This window comes from Aythya marila (assembly GCF_965140915.1).
Source record: "Aythya marila genome assembly, chromosome: 13".
NCBI lineage: Eukaryota > Metazoa > Chordata > Aves > Anseriformes > Anatidae > Aythya > Aythya marila.
The window spans coordinates 13,616,126-13,636,233 of record NC_139054.1 but is presented as its reverse complement, the minus strand read 5'-3'; the positions used below and the strand labels follow the sequence as shown (position 1 = coordinate 13,636,233).

Here is a 20,108-nt window from a genome sequence, read left to right as displayed (position 1 = left end):
CATATATTAACTTTATAAAGCGATAAGGCTATATGAGCGATGGGCCAGTTAGTCACCTGGAGACTAAAAGACTCACAGCAATGTACTCGGAGAGTTCTGTACGTCGGAGCCTTGTTGATTTAAAATAAAAGTGAATGGTGGAGTTAAAATGCAAGGTGAATCCATCACAGATGTCTGTACTGAAGAACTTCCAGACAGCTTTGTCAGAGAGGGATCATCTGTCATCACTGCTCAGCTCAGACTAAAAAGACTTCTTATTTTAAATGATCCTATTCTGTGTGGCACCTCTTTATTGCCCGACTCTCTGTCAAAATGATTTCCCTGGAAATCTTAATGCAGCTCCCAACGTGCAGGGAGCAGGATTTCTCAGTGTCTTGTACCCTGTCTGTCTGGTGAGGGAAATGTGAGATATTCCCAGATCAGAGTGTGTCATTTCCACCTGCTTTGTACCTGCTTTGCCTTTGGTGAGCTGCAGCATGGCAGCAGGTCCGGCTCTCTGGCTGCAGTGTTGTGGGGTGAGCTGTTCTGGGCTACCTGCAGGATCCTTTTTTTTTTTTTTTTTTTTTTTCTTTTAAATTGATTCTGTGGTTCTCCTGTAGGATTTGCTATCTAGATCTGCTCTTCTGTGTGGAGTAATGTGGCCAAACACTACGATTTGGGGGTTATCTGAAATGTTTTTGGTTTGCTGTAGAATCGCAAGGTTTTGTAGGTCCTGCAGAAATCATCCCAGAAACAGGCATCACTTCCTGGCTTTACAAGAAACCGGAGTACTGGTCTGTCCCTGCCCAAAGAATGTACGTGGGTACCATCTGCAGAGGGTGTGTGCGGAGCTGAGAGTTCCTCAGTCACATCATGATTCAGCAAAGCTCACCCCTGCTTTTAAGCACAAGTAGTTTTCTGGTACTCTGCAGGACTCAAAAGCTGAAATTTAGGAAGAAAGTTAAGTATCTTGTTGAAAAACTGGCAAGGACGAAAATCTTCCTATATTCTGATAATAATACACTTGCTGTAAAGCCTGTTCCTATCCCCCAGATGAGTCACTTCAGGGGAACACTTCGCTGTTAAAAATAATTCTGGTTAACTGAAAACTATTATTAGTGACAATCATGTTGGACAAAAAAAGTCATTTTGACAAAATGAAAGGACACGGATTAGGAGATGTTCTAACTGCTGATAAAGCTATTTTCTTTACAGAGAGCGAACACAACATGTTCTCCCCAAAAGGCAGGGAAAGCACCTGAATATTTAACCAGGTGAACTCTTCGAGACTGGTTTTCTGCAGCTGACTTCCCCTAGCTGGACTTGGAGGTGGTGGTGGGACAATTGAATGTGTGTTTTTCATCTTTAGATAGTTTTAGAATTACTACTTAGAGATATTTAAATGATCTTCAGAGCTATGGAGGTTCATATTTGTATTATGTTATTGAAAACCTGTGTGTAGTTCTGTTACCGTGTGTTACTTTTTAATATAGGTTACTTCACTTAAAAATGAATTACATAGTAGGTAAATAATACTGCTGTGCATTCATAATGTCTCTAGCTCAAGGGAACTGGTGAAAATTTTAATATGCTTAGCTAATAAATCAATAAAATATTTGTCTGAGTCATTCTGTGGGGAAACTGAACTGCAGCTGCCTCTGAGCTGAGCTGTAGTAATTTGATCGGGACACAAACATTAAAACTTTGACTCAGAGAAAAATTACCGGCCTCTTTCTTAGTACTGGAAGTGGTCGGGGTGCTGTTTTGCAGTCTGCTTGAGATAAGAGGTGCTTCCCACTGGTAATGTACAAAAGCTCAGTCCAGACTGGGGAAGGACAGCAGCTGGCAGGCATCTCGTAGTGTTCCTGCTGGCTGCCGGTGTCCCCGAGGAGCCCTGGTCTTGCTTTGCATGAGAAGAGAAAGCACAAAGTGATATAGCTTCAGGCACTTCTCTACTAGTTTTCTATTTCTGTAACATTAAATTGGTTCTGGCATAGGAATCCCTCAAGATGGGCCCGGCTCACACAGCATTTCCATGTATTCTGTCTCAATCTCGTGTCCAAGAGGATTTCTCATTTCAGGAAGGATCAGTACATTCGGTTGACATTTTTATCTCTGTTCCTCTCTTCCCCTTTGGAAGACTCAAGTGTGATAGATTATTAATGCACAGAATTTAAAGGACCTTTCCTTTTTATTTATTTTTTTAATACAGAGAGAATTAGAGGAACAAATCTAGAGTATTTTAGATTAAATTGTACACTGCTAACATGTTATTCCATTGGAATGAGCATTCTATTCCCCCTCTCCTCTCACCCCAATTAGGGCATTTGCTATCCTAATGCCCCAATGTGATGCCCTCAAAGATAGCTGATAGCTATCTAATGAGATTTGCACCGGCTCTCCAGTGAGTGTCAATGCTACACGCCAAGCTAGACACAGGTGATCTCAATGGGAGCACCTGGCTGTGACTGTGCATGAGATATAGTGTGGGCATAGTTTCTAATTGCTTACAGCAGGTTCAAATTTTATTTTTTTTAAAGCACCTGTAAATTTCTATTGTAAAGGAGGTCCAGGGCAGTCTGTTGGAGAGTTAGAAGCATTTCCAGGTGGCAGTTTGTCTGCAGTGGCTGTAGGTTGATGGTGGGCTTGCAAAGACTAGCTTGGAAGGGAACGTCTTAGGTAGGGGAGTGGGATTCACCCATTTATTGTTCTGTCTTAGTTCTGAAATGGGTCATTGGTCAGGTTTGTATGAAATATATTTAGCAGTAATTTGTGTCACTCAATTCAGCAGTTCCCTGTGCATTGCCAGTGACCTACTAGCTTCTCCACAGACATAAGGGTGGGAGACGTACGTATAGCATAGATGTTTTTACTATTTCTTTATATTGTGCCCTTCAGCTTGAAATATTTGTGCTTAAGATGGTGGAAATCAATAATTTCACAGTGAACAAGGTAAGTCTGTGTCGAAACACAATACTTGTTACACATTTGCTAAAAATTCGATCTCTCAAACAGAACAGTTGATATCTGTTGGCACTGGGACACGTTGTAGAGGCAGAGAAGTACAATTCACTCTGTATTTCATTTGTTTCAAGTGTGACAATTTCCGGGCAAGTAAAGATGCGTACCACAGCAGCTCGCTGTCAGATATGGCAACAATACCAGTCAGCCCTGGACAAGATGATGTGTTCTGGAGTGAGATTCAAAACGAAGAACAACCCCCAAAGGTATGTGAAATGCTGGGTGTTTGGCACTGTCTGAGCCCGGTTTCCTGCTCTGTGTAGCATCCACCCCCTTTGGCTTTATGAAGCTGAGTGAAAATCCCATCAGTTACCCACTTACTAGGTTTCACTAATCTAGAAAGAAGACTACATGTATAAAGATACAATTCTGTACTGATTAAGCAGGTCAATGCTCTCAGTGTGTGCATATAGTATCTGTGGGGTCAATGAATGCAGATACACGGTTTTTGTTAGACCAAATATTTGTAGCTTCCCTTCCTGTGCACAATCTGGTTTGTTGCAGAAAAGCTCATTAGTTAATATAATTCAGGTGATGGTGTACCAATTTCTTTTTAACAGAACTCCTAAGAAAAAGGGCAGAACTCCTGTGTGGGGATGTGTGTATGTATGGGCATGCATGTCTGTTAATTTGTTTTATTACTTTGCCGGTGGGATGTGTGTGTCTGTCCTTTTTTTTTTTTTTTCTCCCCACTTTCCTCCCCTCCCCTTGTATATGCACACTTTGGTAGCAACATAAGGCAATCCACCACCTAGGTAAAGCTGCATTAATGACTGCAGACGTGTTTCTCTGTCTGCTTTAAATATTGACCAAGAATAATGCTGACTCCCAGGAAAGGTGCAAACCACTCACAGACTGCACCCTGATAGATTGCAGAGGCTCAGAGCAAAATGGAAGTACCTGCTGCTGACTCACAGCTTCCAGTGTTGATGTCATGAAAGACAGCTCCACAGGCCCCACTGAAGCATTGTTCTTTTATGTTGGTTAGTCTCCTTTCTGTATTGTTACAGGGCAAGCATTAGGTTTATTAACTGAGTCTATCAGTAGCAAATCAAAAATATTTGATTAAATCCTTAAGGTTCCAGAAAGGACAACCTCTAAATTTTACGGCAGGGATCAACCTGGCCATCAGAGATGCCATTCAAGGTAAGTTCCTAAGTGTTTTATGCTTATACTAATGCTGATTTATTGCCAATGGGAAAACTGAATCCAATTTATTTAAAAACAAAGCCATAACCTCAGTAACACTAAAACTGTTTTAGTAACACTAAACCTGTTCGTACCTCATTTAATGACAGTTACAGTTATTTTGTGTTTTGTGTCAGCTCATCCAATAAATAATGAACCAAATCTCTTGATCTTAAACCTGAAGGAAGCATCTAAGCTAGCTTCCTTTTAATGACTAATGTACATGATTTAAATACAAACAAACCTATTGTAGATTGCTTACTTTTCATGCAAGGTAGTTCTGTGTTCTAATGGAAAGCAATATTTTTAATATATAAAGGCTGTTCCACCTGTAATAATTCCTGCAACGAGTTGTTTCATTTGTTTCAGTCTGCTTGGCTTGCCTGAGCAGTTCCCATGCAAGTTCTTCCTTGGTTTCCCAATTATGTAGTGCAGTAATTTAACAGCTGCTTGTGATTTAGTACTGTTTTACCATCTGTCCCTTCACGTCAGAGCAAGTGACTGCTGAAGGTGCAGGTTGCTGGAGATCCCAGCCTGTTGACACCTGAGGATGGCAGGGGCAGGTGGTGCTAGTGGCTTGGTCAGGGTGCTCATGGAGATGCTTTGTTGTGGCACTTCAGGGCCTGCACCATTGTTTCAAAGAGGAATTCTTTGCGTGGATACTTCAGTGACTTTGGCCTTGGCCTCAACTCCCTGTCTAGGCACTTTAATTATAGTTTGTGAGTGAAGCTTGTGGCTGCAACTTTGTTCTGCCTGAAAGTAGCTTGAACAGACAAATGTGCTGTATTTGGCAGTATTCCAGCAGTCTGCCCTTAAGGTGAGTGTACTTGGCATCCCAGAAGAAAAGACCAAGGGTGCAGAGAGCTCAGTGGTGAAGGGTAGCCCCCACAGGACATCTCATCAAGGAATAACATAATGCAGGGAGGAACTGGGTTTGCAGAGATTTAGAAGGGAAGTAGTTTCAGCTGACCTAACAGAATGATGTGCAGCACTTTGGAACGGTTGCTTGTGTTATACCAAAGTCAGAAACATCACCTGAAACAACTTTCAAGTGAAGTCAAACCCTAACTGCTCTCTACATAAGAATTAAAGGAGGCAAACCAGAAAAGAAACATGAAGGCAAACCACAGTGTTAAAAGTTAGGGGCTTCTTAGCCTGGGATTACTGAGTGAGACTCAGTTTTACTTGGCAGCCTGTTTTACTGTCTTGTATATTCCTTTCTCCACTGATAAGTGGGTGATGATGTATCTTGTAGGAGAATAGGTTTCATTATTTGTAAAAGCCTTGAGATTTTGGAACCAGGAGTGACACTGGTCTGAAGAGGCCAAGGGAGAATTGAGTAGGGTATTTTGTGGTGACTTGGGACTCTGCATTCTCCTGGAATGAATTCCCAGAGGAAACTGTCCCCTCCCTTTTCTCTTGCCATTGGGTGGCCCTGCCTGGAACACCACAAAATGCAAAGTTTTTGCTTATTAAGAGTATTATATCATACGCTGACAGCAGGGAGCTTGGTTCAGTGGCCTAGGAGGTGCATTCCAGTCTGCGTTCCTAAACACAAATCGCCTGATGTGCTTTCTGTCTTTCTGTTTAGTAACAGTCATCAGTTGTCCCCCGGGGGCCATGCTCTGAAGCCAAACAGCAGCAGCACTCCTGGCAGCAAGCAATGGGAGATGGGATCTCATCAGAGCAGCCGACCAATCTCAGGTGATTCCCAAGTCAAGGATTCATCAGTCACAATGTGCAGAGTTCCTATCATGTGAAATGGATTTCTGTAGGGTGTCAAGTGTTGCATAGTAAATGTTTCTGTGTTTTGTTTTGTTTTTAATGTCTTCTGGTGATAGGCTTTTGACAGCCTTCTTGGTTTTATGGTTCCATGTTCCTAAAATATAAATACTTCCCTTTTTGAGTCAAAAAAAAAAAAAAAATGACTGTGAATGTACTTCCACACAGAAAATTTTAATTACGTCAATTAAGAAGTGAAAAAATCAGTTCTGTTGCACTTACTGACACCACTGAAACTCAGCAGAGCCAACATAACATACACAGATCTATTTCAATGCTAATGTTCACCCATTGGCATTTTCTGCATAACCATATGCTGCTTTTTTGCATTGCCCACTAATAAGATGATACAGATGAGCAGCTGCTGTACATTAATATTTCTGCACTCTAATATTGTGCTGGCTGAAAGAAGCATAAGGAAGTACGTAAGATTCTCCATGCAGCAGCTTGTGAAACATTCTTCCTCTACTCCTACTTGCAGAAAGATAGTGGAACTGAGAAAAAGGGAAAGGAAGTTAAACGTGGAGATGGCCTCATCCAGTGAAAGCACAGTGCAAGTTTTAAGGGATCTTGATGTCTCTGGTAGCAATGGAAGAACACAGTGGGCTTGCTAATGGTTATGCAGATTTCTTTGCTCTACAAACTCTGTTTCCTGAGACATGAACTGAGACTCGGGCAGAAGGGGACACGGAGCAGAAGAGGAGGGGTTTGTTCCTGTATTTGCTGTTCCTTAGTGCCTTTCCTGTGGGTCAAATCTGGGGCAGTTTCTTGTATAGCTCTTTGCAAAGCACTTGTGTTTTACAGTGCTTTACATCCAGGTTGATGCAGATGGGTGACATGGGGAATCACGCCCAAGACAAGACAGGGTGGATGCTAAAAATGTTCGGAAACCACAGCAGCGAGCTGCTGAGGTCATTTATTTTTAAACTGAGGCTCGCATTGTTAATTTGAAAACCCTTGATAAATGAAGAACAAATTGCTTATTTATTACATTTACACAACCAAGCCAATTTTGCTTTCACTAACCATGCAAAGTAGGAAGCTTTACTTCAAGAGAAAACCAGAGCACAGTTTAAACTGCTTGGGGTCTGTTTCTTTTTGCTCTTATGTCATTTTATGTTTGAATAATAGCATAATGATGAGCAGCGTACAACAGCCCAGTTCAACTTTGCAATGTCTGCATGATGTGTAACTCCTGTGCTATTTTGGCATGGGGAAATGAAAACCTCACCAGCCATGGAAAGAATAGAAAACCTCCCTCGTGGTTTAAACTGTCTCCTTGCGTTCTTAAGTGTCATTAAATTACAGCTAGTTCTGGCATATGGTGTTCCAGAGTTTGTTGCTTTCCCAAACCCACAGGGATAGTGAATTGGGCAGGAAAGGGCTATAAATACTTTAAAACTAATACTGCTGCTGAGTTGCTTAGGTACTCATTGACCAATAAGGAATTTTGAGTTTTAAAAGCTTTGCAAAATGCATGAGTACCTGAAGCCATTGTGATAAAACTAGCTAAATTACCAAATACAAATTCTAATTTGTCTGAGCTTGAACTCTCCCCCTGTTATCTTACGAGGAGTCCTGTTGGTAGCAGTGGGACAGTCATGAAATAAACTGCTGAATGAGGTAGCTGTGTGCCCTGCTGGCAGGGTGGGGGCACGTCTGCCTTCCCTCCCTTCTCTTGTATCAGGAGTTGTGTGCAGAAGACAGCGTCTCTCCAGGGCTGCTTTGGTTCTTCCCAGGTATCTTTATGGGGGTTAATGAAGAGGAAGGTTCACTTGATCTCTTGGAGGCTTCCCTCCTAACATGGCATCATCGCATCTGGGTGGCCTCAGTAGCCCTGCGGGTCCCCAGCCCTGCACCTGGGAGGGAAGCGCGGGGCCACAGCTTCCGTCACCAGTGCCTGACCTCGGGCAGAACCCTGAGGAGCCCCGTGGGTGCTGGCCCTTGCTACCCACTTCCCTGCAGGGCAGAGTGGAAGTGGGAGCTGAGAAGTGGCTCAATGAAATTTTTTTTTACAGGGAACCCAGGAGCAGCCAAGGGAGAGAACGCTTTGGCCCAGAACCACCTGCAGCTGCACAAGAAACCTGAAAAAGTTTCTCATCCAGGCCAGGTTGAGGTAGGCTCTTCTATATCCACTGCTATTTCTGATTGATTCACGGTTTTCGCTGAGGGCACACCTGTGCAGACAGCTGCTCTGTTGGTGCTTGAGCTAGCTGGCTAAGTAGTTAAGTCCATCCAAGAGGCTGGGCTGGAGGTTTGAAGACGAGTCATGTGCAGGCTACTGCTAGTAACATGAGAGCACGTACCTGATCTCCTGTAGGACTGGGGTGTCTGGAGTTCCCTTACTGGGACAGTAAAATCTTGCCCATGGTATTTAACAATGGGTTCTTCCTTGAGGAAAAACTGAGTTTTCTCTGTTCAGAGCCCAGTCTCCTTTGCCAAGGGGAAGGACAGCACCGGTTCGTTCTGGAAAGCAGCAGACTACTCCTCGTCAAGTGACGAAGTCGGCAGCAGTGATGAAGATGACATGAACCACATGAGGTTGGCTTGATTAATTTTCTCTTTTTATTACACACTTATAAATTTCTGGAAAGAGTTGGCATGCATAAATGCGTCCCCTCTGAAGTTGCTATCAGTCATTTATGTCAGCTGTAATTAAGCAGTTTAATCTCACTATAATGAACTCCTGGGGGTAAATGTTTGCTCCATCAGATGTGTGCAATGTAATAAGCTTTGATGACCTGCTGCCTTGGGACAATGAGGAAATGTCTCGTTTTAACTGAACATCAATAGGTAGTGCTTCTTCAGAGATTACTTCACATTGATCTACGTTGAAATGGAATTTTTAAAAGAAAAAAGGAGAGCTGTATATCTTCATGTTAAATGCAGATCGGTGCAAAAAGCAAGGCAAACGTAGCACTTGTCTTCAGATGGTCTGTTCACTCTAGTGGAAATAATTACCACTGAAAAGCTGATTATTTCACCTGGGTTGTTTATAAAGGGGGGAGCTGTAAGCAGGATTCGGTTTTGTAGAATTTGCTGTGTTTTTAGTATTGTTATTTTGCACGATTGCTGCAGTTACGAGATTGCACATTGTAGTTTCTACCAAGCCGATCTGACATGAACCGCTTCTCTTTAGCTTTCCAGTTTCTCTTGGTGATTTTGTGACTGACATCTTGTGGTGTTTTACCTGTCATGCAGAATGTGTATTCTGCTGTGAAATAATGGAGCGTGAATCTCTTGCTTGTCCAAGTGAAAGAGGGGATCAGTCAGTCAGCCCTGCTGCTTGGAACAAGAAACACAATGGGTTTTCAGTATTGATGAACAAGACTTCTAATTTTCTTGCAAAGAGAACTTCAGTTTATTTCAGTTCCAGTATTTACTTCGAAGTGCATCTCAGCAATACAGAGCTCTCTAGGATGAGGCTTTTGCTCTTCTGACATAATTGCACATGTGGTTTTGTCAGTCCTCAGACGGAGATGCACAGATTTGTAACGCTGTTGGCAAGCTCTGGCATTGGCCTGATACCAGTCCTTTCCACTGTGCTCCTCTGAATAAGGATTTTGTACCTGCACATGTTCCCGATTTGCATTTCTGAAGTTCATTTTCAAAGCTGAGGGATAAGGAGGGATAATATTAGAAAAAATACTGTCGTTTATTCACTTGAAAAAGCTGTCATTTTGCTGTAATGCCTTATTTTCTTGCTGTTCCCCTCCAAACCACATCTTTTTGCTCTGTAAAGTTTTATTTGTTCTAGGTCATAAAATTCATCCTAGACCTCAGAAAGACTCCACATAAAAATACGGATTTGCCCTGTAGCAATGACTGTGCTACATGAGTGTTAGGTTGTTACATCCCTGTACGCTGTAATGATTTGGAGGTGTCCCACTGCCTTTGGAAATCTGCATGTGTTGTGTGCGTCTCCTGTGTGTGAGACCCACCGGTCCTTTGGAGAAATGGGGTCAGCGGGCTGAGCCCTGTTAGGTTGGCCTTCTGCACACACAGCCACTGCGAGAACCTCATGGAAACTGGCAGTGCAGTCTTAGGGAAGTCTCTTCACCTCAGCTGAGCATCATTTATATTGAAAGATAGATACTTGGGGAAATATATCCTTATTACTACCAAGTAAATAGCACACACGAGTGTTTTGTTTTAAGGAGGGATGTCAGTGAGCACAAGCCATCATCCTACCTGCTTGTGTAGCATATGTATTCTGTTCATGCTCATCTCTCCCACTCTACCAAGGCTGTTTCCTTCTTTGATACCTGCAGCATTCAAAATCCCCCTAACAAACAAACAAAAAAAACATGTTTCCTGTGGCTCGTTTTGTATAATTGAGTTTCTTCTCTCTGCTCTTTGCATGCTGTTCATTACCAAATTCAAATAATGGGGCTGCAGGTGTGTTCTTGACTGGTAAGTACTTACTCCCACCAGTAAATGGGAGGTTGCTGTCATTTAAGATCAGGACCTTGCATTCATCAGTGATCCTGCTCCATGTGTTGCCATTCCTCCCAAGTTCAGCATGCAAATATTTATACCTCCCATAGGGGAAAAAAAAAAAAAGTCGTTCACACTCTTTCATGTTGTTTTAAAACCCAGATACCACTCGACAGGGTAAGAGATGCTCACTTTGGTCTTACCCTGTCTATTAGGACCTGCTTTTGGTCACCATGGAAGACAGGATACTGGGCTCAGTGGGCTTGTGGCCTGACCCAGTCCTTCTGTCCCTGTACTTCTGCTGCTTTAGGTGTGAAGTGAGCATGGTTGTGTTCTTGCACAGAATGAAGTTGCAATGCAGTCTGTCCCAGCGGGGGAGAGCAGCATACAGAGGAGCAGCAGCTCTCCCCAGGTGCAGCTGATGCTGGACTTTTGGGAGCAGGGTGGCCAGTGTTTTACCCCTCAGGGTAGTGTACGAGGGGAGATGGGAGAAGTTTTGAAGTGGGCTGCTCGATGGACCTTCTGGCACTCACCTTGAGCACCTGTCAAAATGATGGGTGAAGGAAGGGAAGCCTCCAGTGAGCTGGGGAGAGTTTCCTACTGGGAGCAGTCCTCGTGCACCAGTCCATCCAGGCACATCCTAATCAACCAGCTTTTGTACCAGAACCCTGACGTGTAACTAGTGAATGTTAATTACGCTCAGTTGAACTCGTGTATATGGAGATCTTTTTTGTGGGTTTTGGTATAGGGTTTTGTATTTTTTGGGTTGTTGTTTTTTCCCCCCCCCCCGAAGTAGTTCTGTTCATTAATTGGAGTTTGTTACCAGGCAACTGCTGAGCAGCAGAGTGGCAGATTTCTCAAGGACGAAAGTACCAGATGGGATTGAACTGAAACCCCAAAGCACCACTGCAGAACAGAAGGTAATTTGGCCATTTGTAAGGGCTCGGGTACAGTGTGGGGAGAGTCAAATTGTTAATGTACGTGATAAACTCTGTATCCACTCCTTCTCAGCAGCATTTTCACTCTGAAGTCCTGCTCTGTCATTTCAAATTCCAGCTATAAGCTTTAAAAAAGTGCATACTGTTTCAGGTTTTGTGCTTCCTACAATCAGGCTTACGTCTAGGTTCAAAATTGCACCTCTTCATTTGTCCTTATTACTGACCCAGTAGTAGTGGCTGATGCCAGCTTACTCTGCATGAAGGCTCTAGGCAGGTTGCAAAAAGTGATCCTGTAGATTATAGTCAGCGTGCAAGGTTTCTATTTTTAAAAATGTTGACCTTCTTTATTCCAATGTAAAGAGAAGTATATTTTTTAAAAATATTACTGAAAGATGGGAAAAGTACTTCATCCCTCCCCACGGGCTTAGCAAAAACACACGTTCCCTTGTGTGTCATGTTGTGGTTCTTTCCTATCTATAGTTTGTAGCAGAGGCTTCAAGTTGTGTGGATTTTCCCCTGTGATAAATATTAGTGCAGAAAAGATGAAAACAGAGAAAGCAGAACAATGTTCTTTGTGGTTGAAAACAAAAAAATTACAGTAATAAGACTTGCTCTCAACCTCAGAGCATTTCTCACGTATTACTGAGTGTATTCTTGTTTCACAGATAGGGAAAAATAAATTGCCATGAAACTGGCATTTTCCCCTGAGCTTCTTGTGTAAGCTCTGACAGAGTTAGGAAGAAAAAGGAGTTTCCTTTGCCTCTGGTGGGTTTTGTAAGCTTCAGACCGGAGAGAAATCTATCCAGGCTGGCAAAGGAGTCCCACTTTGCCTGTCTCCCACCATTCTTAAGGAGAAAAGACCTTGCTTTGATGCATGGGGCACCAGACTGAGCCATGATCTCAGCAGCTCATGCTGTTCGTCTTCCTCGAACCTGCACTGAGTCCAATGCATTATTTTAAAGCTTACTGTTCTGTACCAGAAATGAAAGACTGGTTACCATTTCAGAGCAACAGCCTGACAGAAGAGGTTGTACTGCATTTAATAATTTTACTTTCAGATCCCCCCATCTCCACCTGCATAGAGGTGAAGGAAAAAACAATACCAGCTCCAGGCCCTTTCCATCTCCCTTGCCCAGTGCCAGAGCTCTTTCCTGGCACTCCAGCTTGAGCCTGCCCATTTCCTCCTCATGGCAGAAACAGCCCAGCACTTTCTCCTTCCCTTGATATCTGGGTGCTGGACATAGGCTGCTTGAGGGTAAGGAGAAGTGATGGGGTCTTTGAGACTCAGAATGAAGGTGGAAGAGGAAGGAGAAGAGTGGAGATCACGTTTTCAGTTGGGTTTAAGGAAAATGACCCAGGAAAGATGACAGATAGGTGATTCTCACCTCTTTTCACCAATCTCTCTGATGTCTTCCAGAGTTTTCCCTTCTCACAGAGAATCCAGTCCCATCCTCCCACCTCTGTGTCACCACCCACAGCTACCATAAGAATCCATGAATTCTTCCAACATCCCTTTCCTGTCCCATTTTGAAGTGGTTAGGGTGTACCAAGCTGCTCAAATGACTCAAATGGGAGTTTGGCTCAGTTCAGCTGAATCTAACTCTAAACACAAAAGAAAATTTTAAAATATCAGAATTAAAAACGTAAAATGCCTACAGCATCAATTTTATTCCTGGCTAATTACTTGGCTTTTAAAAGGCAAATGTCTTTCATTCAGAGTTATCCGCTATATTTTGGATATATTGACCAGCATTCAAAAAAAGCTGAGCTGATTTCAGTAGGTTGTTTATCAGTCAGTGCAGTGTATAGACGTGCCTTGAATTCAACCAGCCAGAAGCTGTTTGAGTTTGACGGTGCTTTTTGCTTTGGCATAATTCAGGAGGAATATTGTTGAGTAGCACTTGGCTCCTGTCGCTTTGTGTTCCCGTGCGGATGGTATTCGGGTAACCAGACCTTTCATGGCTGGGGTAGGTTCCTCTGCATTGCCCTGTCCATCTGGGACACTGCCTGCTTTACGAATCCCATCTTTCTTCCTCTCAAAGCTTCTAGCTGTGTTTTTCCAGAAACTTCCAGTGTCCCAGCGAGTCAGTATTTAAGGCTGTCAGGGGAGAGAGCTTGTACGGTGCCTCACAGCCTGCACAGTATTGCTAGTAGGATCCTACAAGGAAGGCCACGGTACCAAACCTCATTGTACTGCAGGTGCTGACACTGGATCCTACTGAATGTGATCTCTCTAGAATAAGGTTTCCTAATTCAGTAAGTGGGAAGTAGAAATGAAATGAATGGTAAGGGGCTTTAAAATATATGCAGCTCCTGAGCTGAGAAGTACCTGCTTCTGACCATGGGAGAGGTTAAATCTGTACTGTTAAGACAAGTCATTTGATTTTCTGTCAAGTGTCTCTGAGGATGAAGTTACTTCTTTATCTATAGCTTGGAATATAGTAGATGAGCAGTGTTTCCGGAGCATTTTGGGGGTGGAAGCCAAGGTTGATATCTCAGATGTTTGCCATGTGCTTTTGTATTTTCCTATTTTTTAATCTTTCTGTAGTGTTTGTCCTTATCCAATCCATCACATAGAGCACCCCTACTCATATCTTCATTATTTATTGTCCTAATTAACAGGGGGTGCATAGGGCATTGGAAGTATATCAAATGTGGACTTTAACCATGTTTTCTCATGTGCAGGATCAGATTTTAGGGAAACAAATTTCTAGCACTCAAGAAGGCCTCTGGAGCATAAACAACCAAAACTATCTCCTGCCAGATCTTCTTCAGCAGAGCCAAATTTCAGATTCCTCTGTGAACACACCAAAAGTGCCACTGACTAGTCAGGAACCTCAGAACAAATCTGTGAATAAGGTATGAGATAAGTTTATAGACTGAATGAATTGTACCACCACTTCCCTCCAGCCCATGGAAGCCTGAGTTTGAGTGTCATTTGAATTTATCTATCCTGTTTCTTACAAAGGAAAGATTTTTCACCACATCCCTTCTTTTATCTAGAAGATGTATTTTGAAGGACTAATAAGAAAGCTCAAGCTCCCTACCCTTCTTCGCTGTTCCACGTTTTTGTCCTTCTCTCTCCACTTCACACAAGCTAGAAGGGCTTGTACCCTCTGCTCCTTTTCCTGTAACATCAGCAACACAGCATGCTCATCTGCCTTTAATGATCGTCTTTGGATTGCTTTCCATCCCAGCATCAGGTGACAGTGTACAAGGCATGGACCTGTTGCAGATGAAACAGCAGGGAGTGAGAAACATATAAGGAGATTCTTCCGGGGATCAGTTACTTCATTGCAGTGCAGTGCCTGGTCAAGAATCCTGACACAACTCCCAGCTCAGGCTTCCTCTTGTCACTCAATTTGTACCATCTATCTACTGCTCTAAGCATGTTCATTACACCTAATTATGCAACATGCTGTTTCACCTGAACCTCAGAGACACCCACGTTGCTCTGTGCTGGCTGCTCCCTAGTGTCATCATCCTGAAACAGCTCTTGTGTTTCATTGTAGACCCCGTCCACTGAAAGTACACCTTCAAAGAGCAGTACGTCATCTACAACATCGTTTACTTCATTCATAGATCCCAGACTTCTGCCAATCACCCCTCCCACCAGTCCAGTTGGACCTCCCTGTAGTTCTTGTGAGTATGCTTTACCCCTCATAAAATCTCATTCCTGTTTGTTTTTTTTGTTGTTGTTGTTGTTGCTCTGGGCAGGGATGGAGGGAAGGGAGAAGCTTCTCACTTGGCAGTTGAAACTCTGGAGGTGTTACTGACAAACTTAAACTCTACATTGCTGTGAATTTCATTGCATGGCCTCTGTGGTTCCTCCAGATGTGACTAGCTCTGCTGCTGTGTCACCACAGTGCTTGCTCAGGAATGTGTGAGGAGTTCTCCAGATGTGTGGTTTTCTCTGGCTATGTGATGCTCTCAAAGTCTCACCTCTCTTCATTTTTTTTCATTCTGCCGCAAACAGGTCAAATGTGAGATGTAGCCAAACACTTGAATTTTTATTTATTTTTTATTCCGTGTATCTTTTTCAGCATCTAGTGCAAAACCTGAGCCTGTCAGGAGAGAAAATGCAAGGAAAGGCTCTGTTGTCAACGTTAACCCAACGAATATCCGCCCACAGAGCGACAGTCCAGAAATTCGTAAATACAAGAAGAAATTCAACTCGGAGGTCCTTTGTGCTGCTTTGTGGGGTAAGCTCAGAAGTGCTTGGGCGTGTGTGTAGAGGGAAGGCAGCAGCAGGAGAGGTTGGCGGTATATGGCAGTTAGATTTCGCAGTTGTATCACGCCTCTCCTGTCAGAAAATCCTGAGAACATACCTACGTGTACTCGCATGGTATTGCCTTCCTGACGGAAGATGGCAAACAGATGAGTTACAGTTGCAAGGGATTTTGTGCATCAGAATGAGAAAACATTTTGATCGAGCACCAAATTGAAACTGCGCTTGCCGTAAGAGCCAGAAGTTGCAAATGTTTTGGTAATGAGAAGCAAAAAAGGTTCATGATACTCAGTCTGTCTTAGCTGCATATCAGTATAGCTAATCATGCATAACCCTGACCAATGGAAATTATCCAAACTGGAGGTTCCAAGAACCTTCCTCTCAGAATTTTAGCCGCCACAGACTTAAGCAGGTCAGGCATCAATCTGTCCAAGAGCCTGACTTCCATAATTTCCGGTGCCAGGACTTAGAACCTTGCTGGATCACCATTTTTGTAGGGTCAGCTTCAAATGGCATTAGAAAAAAAACACACAAGATCAGTGTAGTCAGACCAGTTTTCAACCACTGTTGACGTAGTCCCAGTCTCGCTGTAGCTAAGCTCTTGAGTTCTTCTAACCATCTGTCTACCTGTGAAGAACAGTTGCATTCTGTGGGACTCACCCAGCCATTTACTTGTCGTCACTTTCTGAGTCTGGAATGGAAAATGAATGAAGTAGGTGAAACATTATCCGACGGAAATGTAGATTTCTAGTTTTTATAGTTTTGTGGATTTTGTGTAATGTATGTTTGCAGGAGTCCAAGATTTTAAATTAGGAACAGAGCTATGGAGCAAAGTCTGTAAATTAACTTTGCATTGAGGTTGAAGAGCACCAGGTACTCATCAGAGCATAGCCAGTAGAGAAGCTTGCTCGTTACGGCAGGAAATTTTATGTCATTTCTTTAGAACCTGCTGATTAGGAAATGTAGCCATCATGCCAGCCAAACACTATTTTTGTACAGGGTGCATCCTCTGGTGTCAGCAACTCATTGAAGCTTTCACTTCCTGGGGAACAATTGGATTTCAGATGGACTCATTCCTTTAATTCAGCATTTGAAAGCACTCTTCCAAAAACCAGTTTTCAAACAAATATTCTGCTTCCTTATATCAGTAGCTTTTCTTCCAATGACTTTGGTCTTCCTCCTGCATTTTGAGCGTTGCATGTGGGGGAAAGAGGAATTATATTTTTAAAAAATTGAAAGAGATCCTTATATCCTTTAGTTGGATCTCCTGTGTTGGCAGAGGAGTGGTGCTAAACTGAGGCTTTCACAGCGCTTACAAGCACACAAGTCACCTGAGAAGTTCAAGTTTGCAGAGTATTCTTTTAATTTTCATTTTTTAGATCAATATTGACTTCAGTAGAACTACTCATGCTTCAGGTTACATGGGCATACAAGTGTTCTGCTGGGTAAAAATTGTAATGTTGGGGTTGTTTTTTTCCTTCCATTTTTCTGGGAGGTCATCCACAGAGCAACAGAGAAATTATCAGGTACCATTAAGAGGAGTAAATAAAAATTGATTCTAAAAAACAATTAACACTTGGCTTCTGAATCATTGGGTGATGTATGCAGTTTGTTTTTTTCTCTGTATCAACAGGAGTAAATTTACTGGTGGGAACGGAGAATGGATTGTGGCTACTGGACAGAAGTGGGCAGGGAAGAGTTTATTCACTGATTACAAGGAGACGATTCCAGCAAATGGATGTTCTGGAAGGACTCAATGTGCTAATTACTATATCAGGTTAGTTCAGTGTCTAAAAGTATCTGACCTGCATTGGGGTTGGAAGCAATTAGAGAAGAACTAGGTTATAAACTAGGTTGAGAAATTTCCTCTTACAGAAAATCACAGGATAGTTATTCTTGTTAATAGGAAAACTCTCTTGAATTTTTAACACTTAGATTCTCATTTCAGATTCAGATGGGGCTCTGGGATATTTTTCATTACCTGTTTAATACATAAAATGGTTTGTGAGAGGTTATGAAGTGTTTCATATTCTTAAAATGGACTGTTTCCCAGCAAGTTACAGTTTGTCAGTCTGTTTACATGTTTCTGCAATGGGTGAGCATCTATCTAAGTGCAATTCTGTTCGAATATCATTAAATAACCTCATTCTGTGGTCAATGAGATGTATGAACAGTTACGTAAGAGTGATACATAATGTGAAAGCATTGGTAATGCTAAATGGAGTAGCACCTTCAACCTCTTCTGACAAAGAACTTGGACTCTGCCCTTCAAGGTCCTGAGGTCCTTATTATCCACAGATGAGAGTGGCCTCAAGGTAGTACATAAGAAATAGAGGTCCATCAAGGAATGGCTGCCACTTTTCTACACTCCAGACATACTGTAGTAGGTGATGCTGAGAGCTCTTTGTCCCACATTGCCAGTTTCAGCTGGTTTTGACATGGTCCTCCTTAGACTGACCTGCAGTTGATCTTTCTTATTTACAAACCAAAGCAACAGAAAGACTGACTGAGTTAAAAGATGATAAAGTAATTCTCACCCTGAAAGACATCCAAAAGAAAATGGTTACCTGTAATGAAGATTGTCAGTTAGCCAGAACTATAAAAGTCACTTACTCAAAATACCCAGGGTAGGTTATGTCTGTATTCCTTCCTCCACATCAGAGAGCAAATACTAGGCAATGTGATTATCTCTGATGATACATGCATCTATAGAGACCTCTTCTTTGACATGAGGAACGAATTGTAGTCAGATATTAAAATCTGACATGAAGCTTAAGTCACAAGAGCACATGTGCCAAATGTCATAGGGTTATTCGTACTCCAGTTCCCCCCTGTGAGTCGTAATCACCCTAGGCTTTTCTTTTTTGCTGATGGATTCTTCTGTCACCTTGACAAGCACAAAGATCTGCTGTACTCAAGGTCACAGAACTCCAGCTTTTTTTACATGGGGGAGATTTTGTACTGCAGTAAGTTAGAGTTATGTCTTTTTTTTTTTTTTTTCTTCCCCTTTGCAAATCCCAGGGAAAAAGAATAAGTTGAGGGTCTACTACTTATCGTGGCTGAGAAATAAGATTTTGCGCAATGATCCAGAGGTGGAGAAGAGGCAAGGCTGGGTGTCTGTGGGTGACCTGGAAGGCTGCGTACACTACAAAGTTGGTAAGGTCTTTTTTTTTCTTTTTTTTTCTTTTTTTTTTTTTTTTCCCCCCCTTAGAGAGCTGCTTAATCGTACTTTTGCATCTTGTGACACCAGCATTTTTCTTCAGCTGTATCTCAAAATTGTATCGGGCATAATACTCTGACTGCTTTGAAACCTGCTTGCTTAACATGATGGATGCTTTGGCCCTTGTCATTCCAGATTGCACATGATGTTATGGCTGTGTCCTGTGAAGGCTGGAAGAAGGGAGTGCCAGCCCTGCTCCGTTGCTCAGTCAGGGGTTTAGAAATTCTGTAGTTACTTAAGACTTCAATTAGAGTGATGTTTTCTACCCCCAGGCTACCAGCTTCCCTCCTGGTCCTGAGTAGCTACTGCTAAACTGGACTGGTACAGTGCTAGGAAATCATGTTTGTAGGATGTTTGTAGGCAGATGAGATTGGATGTCCTAGAGCTCATTGCTGTGACTTGATCATAAAAGACCTAAATATACCTTTATTTAAATTTACACACTGGCAGCGTTATCTACCAAAGCAGTTAAAATTCCATCTTGCATTTTTTTGGCTTTCAGGTATTTCGTTTGTGAAGGTGAACATCAGTATTGTGATAGCTTCTGTCAGTTAACTGTCTGAGGGGGTGTAATGTATAGCATAAGTTTTGCTTTATTGAAAGATGGTATATGAAAGTGGCGGTGTTGTTTTTTTTTTCCTAAGTCAAATAGAGAAATGATACAGACAAGTGCAGGAGACGATGAGGTGGCTGGCGCTTATAAACGCTTTGCTTGACATTTCTTTGCATTTAGATCTCATTGCTTTAAATGTTACGGGTTAAATCCAAGAAGAAATGTGCAACAGATGTGTGTCATTTTCTTTGTGATTATAGCTAAGCACCACATATTCCACTTCAGTTGCTCATTTTTGGTTTTGGTATGTCTTTTTTTTTTATTATTTTTTAAAAAAAGTTACTCTAAAATTAGGCAAACATTTGGTGCTCTTCTGTGTTCACATATGACAAATCAAGCTTATTTCTTTGACAAAGCAGCTGCTGTTGTTTACCTGTTGGTGAATCTTCTTGTATCTTGACCCATGTTCTTACAGTCATTTTTCCAGCTAGCAAAAGGATGTGTTATTTTGTGTTTTGGTAGGTTTTATTTGTTTTTGTCTTTCCGTTTCTCAGCCTTTGTAACATTTCCCTGATCAGTATCCGCCCTTATCTACCCTTAATGCTTCTGCTCTATGTTTGGGTCAGTGTGAACTGCTCCTGTTGCAAGCAGCAACAAACCTTAGCTCAGTTAGCACAGTACCTGCATTTTCTAAAAATCCCTTCCAAGCAGACACTGAATATGAAATGAAGGGAGAATGCACTGAGATGTGATGCCCTAGTG

The 20,108-nt window shown here is 42.3% G+C and overlaps 1 protein-coding gene across 1 annotated transcript in view; it reads left to right on the top strand.

The window, feature by feature from the left end:
• Positions 1–20,108, top strand: part of NRK (Nik related kinase) — a 91,427-nt gene that overhangs the window by 53,302 nt on the left and 18,017 nt on the right. Inside the window, exons 16-26 of the mRNA XM_082770603.1 lie at positions 3,075–3,206; positions 4,079–4,146; positions 5,780–5,892; positions 7,989–8,086; positions 8,393–8,511; positions 11,234–11,327; positions 14,031–14,204; positions 14,858–14,987; positions 15,389–15,547; positions 17,207–17,350; positions 18,595–18,729. Coding sequence (XP_082626729.1) covers positions 3,075–3,206; positions 4,079–4,146; positions 5,780–5,892; positions 7,989–8,086; positions 8,393–8,511; positions 11,234–11,327; positions 14,031–14,204; positions 14,858–14,987; positions 15,389–15,547; positions 17,207–17,350; positions 18,595–18,729 — 1,366 coding nt within the window. The remainder of the gene's footprint in view (positions 1–3,074; positions 3,207–4,078; positions 4,147–5,779; positions 5,893–7,988; positions 8,087–8,392; positions 8,512–11,233; positions 11,328–14,030; positions 14,205–14,857; positions 14,988–15,388; positions 15,548–17,206; positions 17,351–18,594; positions 18,730–20,108) is intronic.